This window comes from Anas acuta, chromosome 8, assembly GCF_963932015.1.
Source record: "Anas acuta chromosome 8, bAnaAcu1.1, whole genome shotgun sequence".
Taxonomy (NCBI): Eukaryota; Metazoa; Chordata; class Aves; order Anseriformes; family Anatidae; genus Anas; species Anas acuta.
In genome coordinates this window covers 20142634-20156918 of record NC_088986.1, presented here as the reverse complement: position 1 = coordinate 20156918, position 14285 = coordinate 20142634, and the positions used below count along the sequence as shown (strand labels likewise).

The 14285-nt window shown below is 42.7% G+C and overlaps 1 protein-coding gene across 3 annotated transcripts in view; it reads left to right on the top strand.

The window, feature by feature from the left end:
- COP1 (COP1 E3 ubiquitin ligase) overlaps window positions 1–14285 on the top strand; it is a 126653-nt gene that overhangs the window by 54491 nt on the left and 57877 nt on the right. For all 3 annotated transcript variants that reach the window (XM_068689963.1, XM_068689962.1, XM_068689961.1), the window contains exons 13-14: window positions 8249–8357; window positions 10042–10123. In XM_068689963.1, coding sequence (XP_068546064.1) covers window positions 8249–8357; window positions 10042–10123 — 191 coding nt within the window. The remainder of the gene's footprint in view (window positions 1–8248; window positions 8358–10041; window positions 10124–14285) is intronic.

Sequence of the window (14285 nt, the reverse complement as noted above, 5' to 3'; positions counted from 1 at the left end):
TATATCTGCTTGAAGTAGTGTTTGAGCCTCCTTATGTTGAGCTTTTGGGAAAAGACTTCGCTTGATTTTTGGCTTTGTGCTTCTATCGTTAACTGTCAACCAGATCTCTAATCTTTTTAGATGACTTAAGTCAAAGAAATTATAGACCACCTCAGAACTTCAATTGAAAGAATCCAACTAATGTAACTTAAAAAAAAAAAGCCTAATTCAAAAATTCAGTTACAGTTCAAAGGTAAATAATATAGGCAATCAAACCAATCCCGTGCTATAATAGAAGTCTTCAGCACTCCTGCACTAGTTTGTTTTTACTCAGTACTCTACATTTTTAAAACAGTAAAGCACCTGCATAAGTGTAGGCAACAGATTTATGTAAGTCCAGCTTCTACTAAAATAAAAAGGTGTACAACAAGAATAATAATGTTTGCAAGTCTGCTTTATAGCATAAAAGAATAATTTTGTACTTGATATGTTCCATAAGATAGATCAGTCACGCTTGTGTCGGTTATGTTGATTATTGTATATGTGTATTTTATGGAGGAAAAGATGTAAATACAACTACTTAGGGACTAGCTTTCCAGATTTCTCTATTCGAGTGAAGGTGTTCGTTATGGACTAGGCAGCATACAAATGTAATAGGCTCTCTCCCTGTGCACCTGTTTGTATACGGTTTGCATTTATTTAAATGCACCCTTTTGCTTAGAATGAGCCTTTTCTAATCAACTACTGGCTTTCTTCATTCTTGCCTGCTCTCTTTTCATGACGTTGGTATTTATGCCAGTCTCTTTCAACTGTCTTCCCCCACCCTCTGATTTATTGCCTGTGAGGAGATGGACATAAACAGTACGAAAGGAACTTGTATTGATAAGCCATACTGCTGACGGAGATTGTTTTGCTGGACTTGTGAAACGCTCTGCTTTTTTTTTTTTGAGCAAATATAGTCAGAGTACATGCTGCTCAGCTTCGTTATTCTGAAGAGAAGAGCAGAATAATGGAACAATCTAACAGTTGATTAATACCTCTTGCCTTAATTAGAAAGGGAAAATAATGTGAACTCCATATTTCCATCTGAGCCTACTTCCGAACTCGCTGCTTCACATTTGATAGGAATCTGCCCCGACAGCCCTGCCAGGCGTTAGGTAATTGTTTGTTCTGCCTTCCCTGGCAGCCGCTGGTGCACAGAGCTGCATCACCGCATCCAGTGATGTTACTCCTGTCAGCTTTGTGCTCCAGACAAGACACTGCTTGCGTTCAACACTTCTCTTTCTCAAATTCTATGCACATATATATAAAAATATATGATGATGCTAAATGTATTGTCCTCTGACAGCCTGCCTCAGCGGAGGTGGACAAGGTCCTCTTCGTTTCCTTGCTCTAGTTTCTCTCATTCGTCCCAGGAAATGCTTTTTTTTTTTTTTTTCCCATTGGCACCTTCACATTGTATCAGCCTTCCTTCTGCATGTGGGTGCTCTTGGTTTTGACAAATAAAGTGAGGCTGTCACTCAAATGCATCCTTGCTATATCCATTAGCTGTGCTGCCAGTCACTGGTCCTGTGGCTCGCTGTCACAGTGTAAAAGAGTGTAATAATTTGCTATTCTGAGGTGGCGTAGCTTGAGGGAAAACTTATACAGGAAGACAGTAATTGTGTTAGAGAATATTGCAGTATGCTGAAAATGTGCCTGGGTTGTAGTAAAAACCAAACAAGTGGAGCCTGCTTGTAGGAAGCCTTGGCTTAAAGCTGTTTGATCTTAATTTGGGTGGCGGTACGGGATCTTCCAAAGGCTTATTCTGACTACTTGCTAGTGCCCTTTCTGATGCCAGGGACAGGTGTATTTTTGCAGTATATCTCTTGCCCAATATCTCTTGGGGATTCTGCTGAAGATCTTGGTTGGATTTTTGGGACCCCAGCATGCTGCCATTTAAAAACCCATTTGTCGTAGGGTTGCCTTGTGGAAAGCTTCAAGTTCTCAGCTGTTTTTTAGAGGCCATTCAAAAAGCAAATACAATGAGCTTGCTCAAGACAGTGTTAGCTGCTGGTGTGGTGCTCTACAGACAGCTGAGGATGTTCAGCCTGTCCCAAGCATGTCCTGCAGAGATGTGGGGACAGCACACATCTGGGATCTGGTGACGTGCTCTGTCATAGCTGGCATGTGACAGCAGCATGGCTTGTAGGGTCCCTTCCCCTCTCTGCAGGCGGCTTTGCTTTCCTGACAGACGTCAGGGGATGCTCGCCCTGCATGGATCCTGGTTAACCTCGTTCCAGGCGGTGATGCTGGAGCACAAAGCGCTAGTGCTTACGTCGATGACTCGGCTGTCGGGGAATCAGCGGTGCTGAGGGATGTCTGTGAGGGCACTGGAGGGCTGGGAGCAAGCCCGCTGTCCTGACGCAGCTGTGGGGAAGCCCTTGCCCGGCCACCACTGGCACCAGCCCAGCACAGAGCCTGCTGCAGGCTCTGGTTTTGCACAGGCAGTGCTGGGCTGCAGGCTTGCCTGGAGCTGTATCCGAGCCTTTCTTCCTCTTTTCCAGCCCCCTCTCTACACCCACCAGCTTCTTAAATACCTTCCTTTTTCATCATCTGCTGAGCTTTCTGATCTTTATTTTTAAGAATGGGGAGGAAGTTGGTGTGTCAGTGTTCTGGTAAATGCGCGCCACGTCCCCCGGGGATGACAGAGGCAGAAGCTTCCAGGAAAAACACAAGCTGACACACAAATCCTCATAAAAATCCCATTTACAGATTCATAGCTTCAGCGCAAGAAGCAAATCCTGGCATTGTGTAGGAGCTATAAACAGCACCCTGTGAGCTAATTGTGATTTGCGGCGTCCCTGGCAGTGGCAGGCGATAATCTGCAGCTCCCCCCACCCCAGAGCAGGGGGTGGTAGGGGAAAAGAGGGACAGGGTGAACAGCGAGCTGGGATTTATTCAAGAAGCAGAATTGTTGCTTGACCATGGGTTGCAGGAAGGGGGGAAAAAAAAAACAAACACAAAAACGGGAAAGCTAGTGTTCAGGTAAAAGAAAGAAGCTTTAGGCCTTGTTAATCTATAATAGGTGATGTGCAAGTGCGGTTAGGTAAACACGCCTTTGAAATACGTGTTTAATATTCTGCATGCCCACTGCTGTGTGTTTGCAGCACCTGTACTTCGGTGATAGATGTTACCCAAACCTCCCAAATCAGCTGCATCTGTTTAGTCGACTGCAGTAAAAGCAAAGCATCAGAAGGTCTCTTTTTTAGCAGGCTGCTAGTATTTTATTGTTCTCATTTTTTGGTGTCAGTAAATCAAACGTATGATTGCTCTAGCCTAATAGCAGTTCATGGGCACATTGCTGTCAGGTTTTAAAATGTCACTCGCTTCCCAACATTAAGTTTTAAATTAGTCAACAACTCAGCATGGCGCTCTTCAGTTCGGTCTGCTGTTTGGAGAGGTATGAACTCCTTATGCTGAAAAACTTCACAAATGGTTGTTGGACGTCGGTATTTCCACTGCAGAAAACATATAACACTAAACAGACTATAAAAAGTATGCACTCAACTTCTATTAATTCCAGTTTCCAGAGTAGCTGCCTCATTTTGGAGTGAATTGAAGTAGTCGTTCTGCAGAACTATTCCTCTTAAACCTACAAAAGATTTCCTTTGGATTGATTAGGGGAAAAAAAAATGTCCTTAAACACTTGTTGTGATGGTGTAATTCTGCATGTCTCTGAAGGATTTGGTTAGCATTGTTACATGGATGCTCCTTGCCAGTAATGGATTATTCCCTTAAAAGCATTTCTGTTGTAAAATGACTGGACATCAGTTGACTCACAGTAACAGACTGGATCCCAAGCGTTTGGCGCTCAGAAGCACATCAGACCACAGCAGTTTTATGCCTTATTAAAAGCTTTAACTCTGTTTAGGTCACTTGCCAGAGGGGCTGTTGACACCTGCTAACTTGATCCTGGATTTGAGACCTTTCAGCCACAAAAGCACTGGTTCATGGAAGGAACAGCAGCATGACTGACAGCCCTAACTGAGCCAGCCCCTCGTGTCACTGAATGAGACGAACAGAAATCTTCCTGGGGTCGGGATTTCCGTGTGTCCAGATCTGATGATGAGGTTAGGAGAATGAGAGTCAATCACCCACTGCTGAAACAGTGAGACCTGCTTGTAGCGTTTCTCCCAGCTAATCTCCTAGGAAATAAAGCTGCCAGAAATTAGAGCAAGGTAGATGGCTGGGGTGCAGCTGTTGCACAGTTTCTGGATTGAAGAACAAAACAAAAACTGAAAAGGATGGTTACTAGTGTTTAAAATAACAGTTGACCTTGCACAACCCCTTTTCATTATGCGACAACCCCTTTTTATTATGCATTGTCTCAACCTTAGGTAACTATCTCTTGTATCATACCTCACAGCATCCGTATTTCATTTTTTTTTAACCCTGTGTGTGGCTGCAGCTTGTCTGCGAAAGGTTGTTTTTACGTGCTCTGGAGTTTTGGTGCTTAACTCATCTGAGGACTGAGGAAGCTGCATTTTTGGTCCATCTCCCTTCACCTTTTCCTTTCCCTGTCTCGATCTTGCTTACCTATACACTTCTGAGTCTTACCCAATCTGTTACCCATGATAACACCTTACTAAAGCACCAGAAGATAAAGGCTTTGCAAGTTTCATCAAAATCCCCTGTGTTGGGTGAGGAAGAGAGATCTGTACTCCCACAGAAGGGAACACTACAGTACCATCCAGCCCGCTGTACATCCCAGAGAAGCCCCATTAAGGAGAGACACTGCAATGTCCCAGCCACAGGACAGCTGTTTTTTTTTTTTTTTATTCAGCTCTGTACTGTCACAGATCCCAGAGAATACAGCCATGGGGCAGTCAGGGTAGGTGTGTGCAGAACAGCTTGTTCTTCATTTTAATAGGGTGAATGATCAGGTAAGTATCCTTTACCTGGAGAGGGAGCCCCCCTCTGTCTGATCCAACCCTGAATTGTGCTCTACAAAAAGTTACTTTTGAGGCTTTAACTTATAAAGAAGCTTAAGTACTGCAGTGTCAGGGAGAACGTTTCTAATTTCAGACTTTGCAGAGAGTCAGGTGATGAGGGAAGAATTAAAGCAGAGAGGTGGAGCAGAGAGGATTGGTTTTGTCTTATTATGATCCTTTAATCATATTCCTTAAAAATGAAAGATTTATGGTGTGTGTGACTTAAAAGGTGTTAATTGAACCACTTAGTCGCTGCAAATCCCCAAACATTTTTCACCTGTCAGTTCCCATTTTCCCTGTCTCACTCTACCTACAAATGCTTTCCAAGTGAGCATTAACCCCTTGTTAGCACCACCAGGCTTAGGTGGTGCAGAACACACAGCCTGGTCTTCGCTGCGCTAAGTCTAATAAATGTGCTTTTGGGCACAGAAAGCCTTCATTTTTCTCCATCAGTATCGATTGATCTGATAACATATTACTTCTCCCTATAAACTTGACATTACTTACATCCTTAGATCTAACATGTCTCAGACAGCACTGTTACACTGTAGGGTTGTTTTTTTTTTTTTTACACACTTAGTAGTTCTGAATTTTCATCATTAGGGCTGACCTTTTTTTTTTTCCAAGATCCAGTGATACTATTACCCTCTGCATAGTTTATTTTGCATTTCCTAGCTCTCTTTTTCAGGTCAGACAGGGCTCTCATGCTCCCCTAGCACAGATCCCCTAACCAGCCAGGCACCAGCACATCTCCCCTTCTCTCCGCCTGCCTGACGTGCTCTCACTGCTGTCTGGATAGAGGAGTGCATTCTCTGGGACTTGGCCCTGTGCTGTATTCTGTCTGCTCATCTATGGCTGAACTTCGGTATTTCTTTCTTCAGCTGTCTCCTTGACTCAAGTGGAGGTGAGGCGGCAGGGGAACAGCTTTAAGCAGATAAATGTCTAGTGCATTGTTTACCCCCTGCTATTACTTGGAGGCTGCTTCCAGCCCAGGGCCTTGTGCTGTAGCTGTAGGGCTCTGAACCACTTCTCCTTCCATCAGTGGTCAGCTGTCCCACCTGGGACGGAGGCTGCAGATGTCAGGTGTGGTCATCTCTTATCTCTGGACTGCTGCAGCCTTCATCTCCTCATCTCCTAGTCCTGGCGAGCAGCTGGCAGGCACTGCATCTGTCCTCAGGGAGCCCCCTGAGCCTCTGAGTGAGGCTTCCAGTAAATGGCAGACTCAAGACCTGCTTTTCTGTGGGCACCTAAAGGTGGTAGCATCAACATAACGATAGGTTCCTAGTGGAAACTCTGGGGACAACCCTTGAACTTGCAAGGTGAGGTGACACTAACGCTTTCTAATTAATGACTTCTGGAAGTTGTGAAATCAGGAAAAGCACTGCCTAAATTGTATCACCACAGCTCTCTTCAGCTGGTGGTACAAGGTGAAGATTTTATTGGGTAAGTAAAACTTTCAAACTTTTGAAAGCAAAGCTTTGAAAACAATAGAGGCTGAAAAGAGAAAGAAATGTGCAAGTATGTGAGCTGTAGGGAGATGTAGGGCACAGGCAGAAGTGTGGCCGTTTCCATAAAGGAAGCTCCTGGAGATGAATGGGGGAAAGGAGGTCCTGAAATCATTTTCCAAGCATCATGCAGTGGTGCAAAAGATTTGTGGGAAAATGGGCCTGTTGGATGACGTGGTCTTGTGTTTTAAATTGGAGTAACTTTTACAGACAGAGTATGTCAGAACTGGAAGTCTTTTGGATTACCCGGTGAAGTTTCCCGTTGATACGAGCACCAACAGTGCGTTATTTTTTTCACACATTTCTTCAAATATCTCTCTTCAAATTTCTCTTAGAAACCAGCTGAGTTTCTTGCCTCCAATTACTCAGCTGCTCCAGAATCAAAGAAACTTGTTTGTGCCACAGCAATGTAGCAATCAGTTGTGACTGCAGTTGGTGTTCGTAGTCCCCCTGTAATTATAAAGTTATATTCGTGCCCCGGTAAGCTAGAGAATGGTCAGGAACAGGACACCAGAGTTGCTTGTAGTTATTCAGCTAATCAAAGAACAATAGTGCTTACATCTTTTATCTGCCTTAACAAAGGAAAAGGATTTTCCCCTCTGCAAGTGCCTGACTCCTAAGGAAAACAGGATGCAAGTGTTTAGTGGAACCAAGAATTTGCCAAGGTGAAAATGCTCCTTAGGGATTCCATGTATCTACATCGGACTTCAAAGCGTGGCTGCACTAATCGAAGGATTACTAAAAAGTTACAGGAACGTGGACTTCCAGCATTATTGTTGGTTAAAACTTGGCCTTAAGGCTGCCATAATCTAGTTAACTGTGTCAGAGCTGTTTGATGACCTGCGTGAATTGGCTCTGTCAGTTCAGTTTCTGCTACATGCATCACAGTTGATACCAACTGGCGTGCTTTTGTGCCAGATGGTCCAAAAATTGGTGAACAAGTATTACAAATTTGCTTACCTCTGTCAGATTTTCAGGAGGCAGAGTGGAGGCATAGTGCCAGAACAGTATGAATGTGACTTGGCAGTATTGTTGCGCTTGTTTTGTCTGCTAGCAGTTAGAGTTTGTCAGTGGGATTGTCGCTTAGTTTTACATAGCCACTTAATTCAGCTTAAAATATAAGCCATGCAATATCCTTCCTGGTAAGAAACATCTCCTAAACTGCTGTTCCCTTCTGAATTGGAAGGGGGCTTCCTCCCATGTGCAGATAGCTGAAAGTACTTTGTCAGAAGTCACGGGCTTTTATTGTGCGTGTAGGTATGTGTTTGCCATTGGGTGTGTTGTAGGGAGAGGGGTCGGTTTGTCCTCCATGCAGCTATTTGTTTTGCGTGTATAGCTTCTGTTAGGCAAGTAGTTATCCTTGTGGTAATAATAAAAGCAGTAGCTCTTGGCAAGAGACGAAGTCATCAAACCCTGAGCTCTGAGCTTTTTGTGGAATTCAAGCAGCAGAACAACAGCAGTATTAGAGATGGATGTATCTTAAAAAATAAACAAAATCAAATAAATCCTAGTATTTCCTGTTGGAGCAACTGACATCACTCAAGCAAGTAAAGCTTTTCTTTTAGCTCATGGTGGAAGGTTTGCTATGTTTCCAGTGGGTTTTGGTTTTGGCACCTCTTAAATGTTTCAGTGAGGTGACTGACCAGATCATAGAATCATCTAGGTTGGAAAAGACCTTCAAGATCATCCCTTGTTGAACATTGCGCAAAGAGACTGACTGACATATTGCAAGCATGATTTTTTGTTGTAAGGTATGATTTAAGGTAAGACTGACTGTGTCTCTTTTTTTAGCTGTATCAGCTGGAGTAGTTACCACAAGAACCTGCTAGCCAGCAGCGACTATGAAGGCACCGTCATCCTGTGGGATGGGTTCACAGGACAAAGATCCAAGGTCTACCAGGTAATGTACAGTCAGTGAGCAACTTTTCTGTGCTATAGACCATGTCAGGGGAGCAGTGTTAGGGCTAAGATGCAGCTTTTTGTTCAGCAGTAGGCTTACAGGCTTCACAAGGCAAAATAGATTCTGCTTCTGTTTGGCAAATGGCTCATCCATACAGCTTTATGGAGCTGTAGTCCTCTGAGGGAGTCACCTATATCTTCTTGTTACAGGCATGAAACAGTTGATGTTTTCTTGCTGCTGCTCATAGGCAGGGAATCTGTACAGGGAGAAATGAGTTTCTTGAACTTTTGTCTTGCCTTTCTTTAGAAACCTCTCTCTTTCTCTTTCCATACCTGTTCCATGTCTGTCTTTGTCAGAAGCCTTTTGTAAAATCCTGCAGTGATTTGCTGTTGCAGGTGCTTGTAAAGCAGAAGAGCAAGATGCAGGTGTAACTGGTAGGTCTGGCAGAAGGGACCAGTAGGCAGAAGGTTTCCTGATGCAGTTCTGTACTCAGCAAAGCAGCGTGTGCACACAAGTAGACTGAGCTCAGCAGTGAGGCCTTGTGATCAGACCAACGAGGCTGCTGGAAAAAAAGACAGCCCATTCAGGGAGAGGTTGGAAGTGCTGCAGGGTCTTCAGTAGGTAGAATACTGCATTGAAAGTGGTCAGTGGCAATGAACTGCAGGCTAGCCTTCAGGTCTCCTTTCTTGACAGTTCAATTAAGTTTTAATTCCTACTTAAGGCTTTGTTTACTCTTTTGTTGTGTTTTAGCCATTTATAATGCTTGTTTTCATTAATCCTCTGCGTATCTCAATTAAAAACAAATTATACTGGACAAAATCTTGTCTGTTTTCCTCACAAATGCCTTTTGCATTTCTTTAAGACTGAATAATGAGCCTGGATGGGACCAGCTGTTGCTTGTGTTAAAACAAACTAATTTTGCTTCTTTATCAGATCACTGGAATTTTTTGTATTTGGATTTACATAGTTAAAGGCATCCACAGTGACATCTGCTTCACATGTATTAGAAATCCTTTAGTGACTTTATCCTGGTGAGCTTTTCATGTTATTGTCTTGCTGGCCTGTACAAAGATTTATTCAATGCAGTGGTTTGCTTCCACGTGGGATATGCCAGCATAGCAGATACAGCTCTTCTGTGTTTTGGAGAGGAGTAGGCTTATAAGTATGCGTTTGGAAAAACAGGATTAGACACCAGAAGTTTTGTTTCCCAATTGAATAGGAAAGTGAGGATTTCCAGGACTTCCAGAGAAGAGGTGTTTGGAATGGCTTATGAACACACATCTTAATCATTATAGGGAGATATAGCTGTGTGCTACTACAATAATTGGCAGCACGCAGTGGAACAGCAGCTAAACTGTGCTGGGAAAACAGATCTTTAACGTTTATTTCCTGAACTCAATATTGCTTCAAGATTTAAAAACAAGAGTAAAAATAAACAAATAAAAATTGGTTTTAGCTTTCAAAATTGCTGTTCTGCTGTTGTCGTCTTTCATGGCATGTCTAGCATGCCGTACAAGCATTGGTCTGTCTGGGAGAAAAGGCTTTTCTTGAGAAACTGCTAAGTATACTAAAGTTTTCGGGCCAGGAATCTCCTGATGATTTATACCAAACAGCATGCATTTTTCTTTTACTATTTTATCAGATTACAACTCACTACCATGCAATATTTTTTTTCTCTAAACAGGAACATGAGAAAAGGTGCTGGAGTGTTGACTTTAACTTGATGGACCCAAAGCTATTGGCTTCAGGCTCTGATGATGCAAAAGGTATTTTTTTTTCCCATCTCTGTGCAGAAGGCTTGTGCTTTGTGTATTCCCTTTGAGGCATAAAAATGTGATATTTCAAGTAGCTGATTCCTCAGCTGCCTTCGATATTGTACTTGATGTGGTAATGTGTCAAGATATTCCCAAACTATTCAGAACTTAAAGAAAGAGAGGCTTTGTTTGGATTAAGATTTCTTGGTATGATGTTCACAATTTTCAGGTAGTATGCTCTCTAGCATTTTCCAAATCACTAAGCAAAGCAAAATGTGTTTTAACATTAGTTAAGCTTGTTGAGTTAAAGCCTTGGGGCCTTTTAAAAGAGCAGCGTGTATTTGTATTTCAAAAATTCAGTTTTCGGTGAAAAAGCAGAAGTTAAACAGCAGAAGGCATATTTTTACCTGTATTTCTCAATGTTAAAGATTGTGCGTGGTAGGAAGCCTCTTGCTTTCATGATGTGCAGGGTGTTTCTAAGAGTTTAATGGAGCTGGGCCGTGGACTGAATGGGAGCGCTGGGACAAGCTCTCAACTTCTGTGCTCCAGGGCCCATTTGTCGAAGGGCTTCTGGAGATCCTTTAAGGCAGCCTTTTCCCAACATACTGGTAGGAAAATCTTCCTTTCCTAAGAAGCTGTAGGAAACTAATAAAGACAGCACTGAAGAATACGTAACGTTCTTCATCCCTAATGAACAAGATTTCATCTGTAATGTGTTTACAAGATCAAATTTAGTTATTAAGCAGCAGGAGCTGTAGAGTCCCTTTCATAGTCCTTAGGGATGAGCTCTCCTAGATGGGCTAATACAGCTCTGGACAGAGCTGTTCATGGTCTGCTTTGAAATGATAAATTTTATATATCCATTAAACCTTGAAAACCTTTCTTGTGCAGAATGCTTTTAAATTCTGTTTCAAAAGAAAACTGCATTAGTATTCTTCAAATACGTTTGACATTCTTCATGTCATTGGTAATTTCATTTACAGCATTGCTTTAATGATTATTTTATATTTAAGGTGCTTTTTAGATGTTTTTGATACACTTGCCTCTTTCTGGTTGAAGTGGAGAGTTTTCTCTGTGCTTAAATGCAGTGAGTGAACATTCACCTTGTAAATTATCAGCCTTTGCATCGCTCTGCTCCCCTCCTCATGCTATGCATTTGAAAAAGCTTATCTTCCAGGTAGACACACACTTATTAGCATGTTAACAAGTTGTCCTGCAAAGCCAGCTGCAAGCAGAGCTCTTGTCTCTAGTTTAACAGTTCACTTTTTCAGTAATAGTTTCTAAAAGTGTAGTATTTCCTTAGAAATGACTGTAGCAGCGTTTGCAAATCGACATAACTCACACTTCAATCCATGAAGGTATTTTGAAGGTACACCGGGGTTTTGGTGAGCAGAATTGGCCTAGAACATTTTATCCTTTGCTCCTACCACGGTTTGCCTCTGATTTGCATACATAATAAGCAACTGGAGACTAATGGAGTTCTGTGAGTGTTTGAAATAAGCACAGCTTTTAAGTCTTTAAGGTACAGAGCAATAGCAGCAAACACCCAAATCAAACTGACTCTGGAGTCCAACTTCCATCTTAGTCATCATACTGAAAGAGTTAGGTGCTACTTTTTCCTCACATTTATAAGTTGTCTGAACTTATGTCTGCCTAACTTATATTTTTTAATCTGTTTGCTTACCTTAATGAGTGCTCCATTTTGTTCTGGCCAGCTCTGAGTATGCATTAAGGACATGTTTGGCCAGGTACAGTGTCTGGTGGGAAATAAGAACTGTGTAACCTTCCTGTTCTTTTACCTCTCTGCTTGTATGAGGCTGCATTGGGCTTTCTAACAAGAAATTTCAGTGTTGATAGATACTGGTGTGACCAGAGCAATTGGAGCTAATCTCTTTGTGCTTCCCTGGAAAGCATGGGCATAAAATTTTCTTGTCAAGTGATCAGGACAAGCCAGCAAAAAAGTGACAGCCTTGCCAGTTCTTCCTGCATGTCTGTGTATCTGCTTGTCTCTTCTCAGTCTTCTCAAGTTAGAGGCTAATTTTTAAAGCACTCAGTGTGCTCAGTAGGCATGTATTGGGAAAGAAGCTTTTAGATTAATAATCCTATCATCAGGGCTTCAGAACAGGCTCTGCCATGGCTCATACACAGCAAAGGGGCTGCTGATGAACAGAGTATCACAAGGGATAAAATGCTTCTGGTATAGTTGGAAACAACATCCTTGGGTGTTCTTGGGTCCAGCATCATGCTCATTAGTTGAAGATGATCCGGGATGTTTATTTGTGAAAGGTCTTTGTACTTTAATAGCAGATAATGAGAGCATAGAAGCATTATTGTATTTGGAATGACTGCGTGCATGAAAACCTCACTTTTATCTATGGTTGTCACCCCCTTCCCTTTTAAAGGAGCAAAGGTAGTCGAGTATGTCCCTGGAGATCCAAAGTGTATGCCCATGAGACAGCAGTGAGCAAAAATAAAATGTTTACTTGTGCTATGAGCAGTTTGGGGAAAGTGCGTGGTCTTAATTTCAGTTTTTTTGTATCTGGTAATGGCAGGAGCAATGATTCCTCCCATAAGGAGGAGAAGGTGAAGCTGTGCTATTTCAGTGGAGAAGGTTTAGTTCTTTGAAGGCATACAATCAGTATCAAAGGGCTGGGGTAGTGCTGGAGCCAGTGCAGACTTGCAGCTGTTTCTTAATCCAGTATTGCTCTCTGTTCCAGACCAGGAATGCAGTTTGCTGGTCGGGGTGAAGTTAGGACACAAGACAGTGAGAGCAAGATGTTACCTAATGCCCTGTGGGTAGAATTTCAACCTCCCCTAGGGTAGTGACCAATTCTGGAGCAGTCAAGCACCTATTCTTTCTTCTGATGTCTTTGAAGCTCTCCGAAACACATGGAAATGCAGGCAACTTTGAGAAACTAAAGGAAGAGTCCTGGTTTTATGTCACTTGTTAGCTGTAGTCCCTTCACTCTCACCAGCACAAAATGGAGAGGTGGAGCAGAGCAGGAGCACCTGAAGGCTCAGAGCCACAGTGGGAGGTTACTTTTCCTTGACTCTTGGTAAGGAGGAATGCAGGTAACTATTGCATTGCAAAAAGGAGAACTATTTCTGTGCAGCCTTGGTAAATGAGACCACAGGTGCCGGTCCTGCAGCTGTTTTTCACAGCACCCGTGAATTTGGTTGCTGAGCTGGCTTTGTGAAAGAGTGCAGCATTGCTGGGAGCTGCATGTCAGGGTTTGCACCCCAGCTTTGAGGATGTTCAGAGCGTTGGTGCTTCATTTTCAAAGGTAGCTAGCCCCTTCAGCTTCTGCTGCTTTAACTGCTCTTAAAATATCAGGCTGAACTTTGTCTGTTCATTTTCCTGCCTAATAGCAGTTCAATAATTTCTTGGAGATTTGAGGGTCGTATTCAACAGGGAGTGCCTCAAAAGGTCAAGATGATGCTGATAGTTAAAGTGGCAACCAAGATACCTGACTGACTGTCTTATGCTTTGTGTGGACAAAGAGGGATGCTGTGAAGTCGTTGCCTGCTAACAGTCCTGAGTTTACACCGTGCTCCTGCCCTTACCTTCAGCGTGCCAGCTGGGTACATCGACCCCTTCGGCTACTGCAGTGCAGGCATTACACCTCCCTGTCGGTGCTGGGGCACAGAACTGAGCTATGGAAGATGAATTTATAAACTGACATGCTTGGTGTAAAGCTCCAACCCAATAAAAAGAATATTGAAAAGACTGACACTTTTCAAAGGGGGGGAGTTTTTTTTTTTTAAGAGGCAGCATCTTATTTTTTTGGTGAAGGGACACTTGGCCACAGAGGTGTATCTGTCAGTAACAGCAATACTGGGAGACATACACTTCGGGAACATGTGTTTTAGAAATTGTCGATCTCAGATGGTTGTTTGCCTCATCTACACAATTCCAAGTGTTAAAGACATCTGTGTGTTGTATAATTACTGCCTCGACCTCAGCAAAATTGCTGAAAGCTACAGCAAATAAACTCTACCCTTATGAATTATGCTTTATTAACCTGTCAGTTCTTTTTTGCAAAAATAATGGACAGTTCCAGGTAAAACTTGACAAGTTTCATTATGCGTTGTTAGATGTCGCATATATCCTTTTTTATGGCACTGACTAAGATATAATTGGAGCTTAGCGTATCCCACAGCAGTTAGATCACAG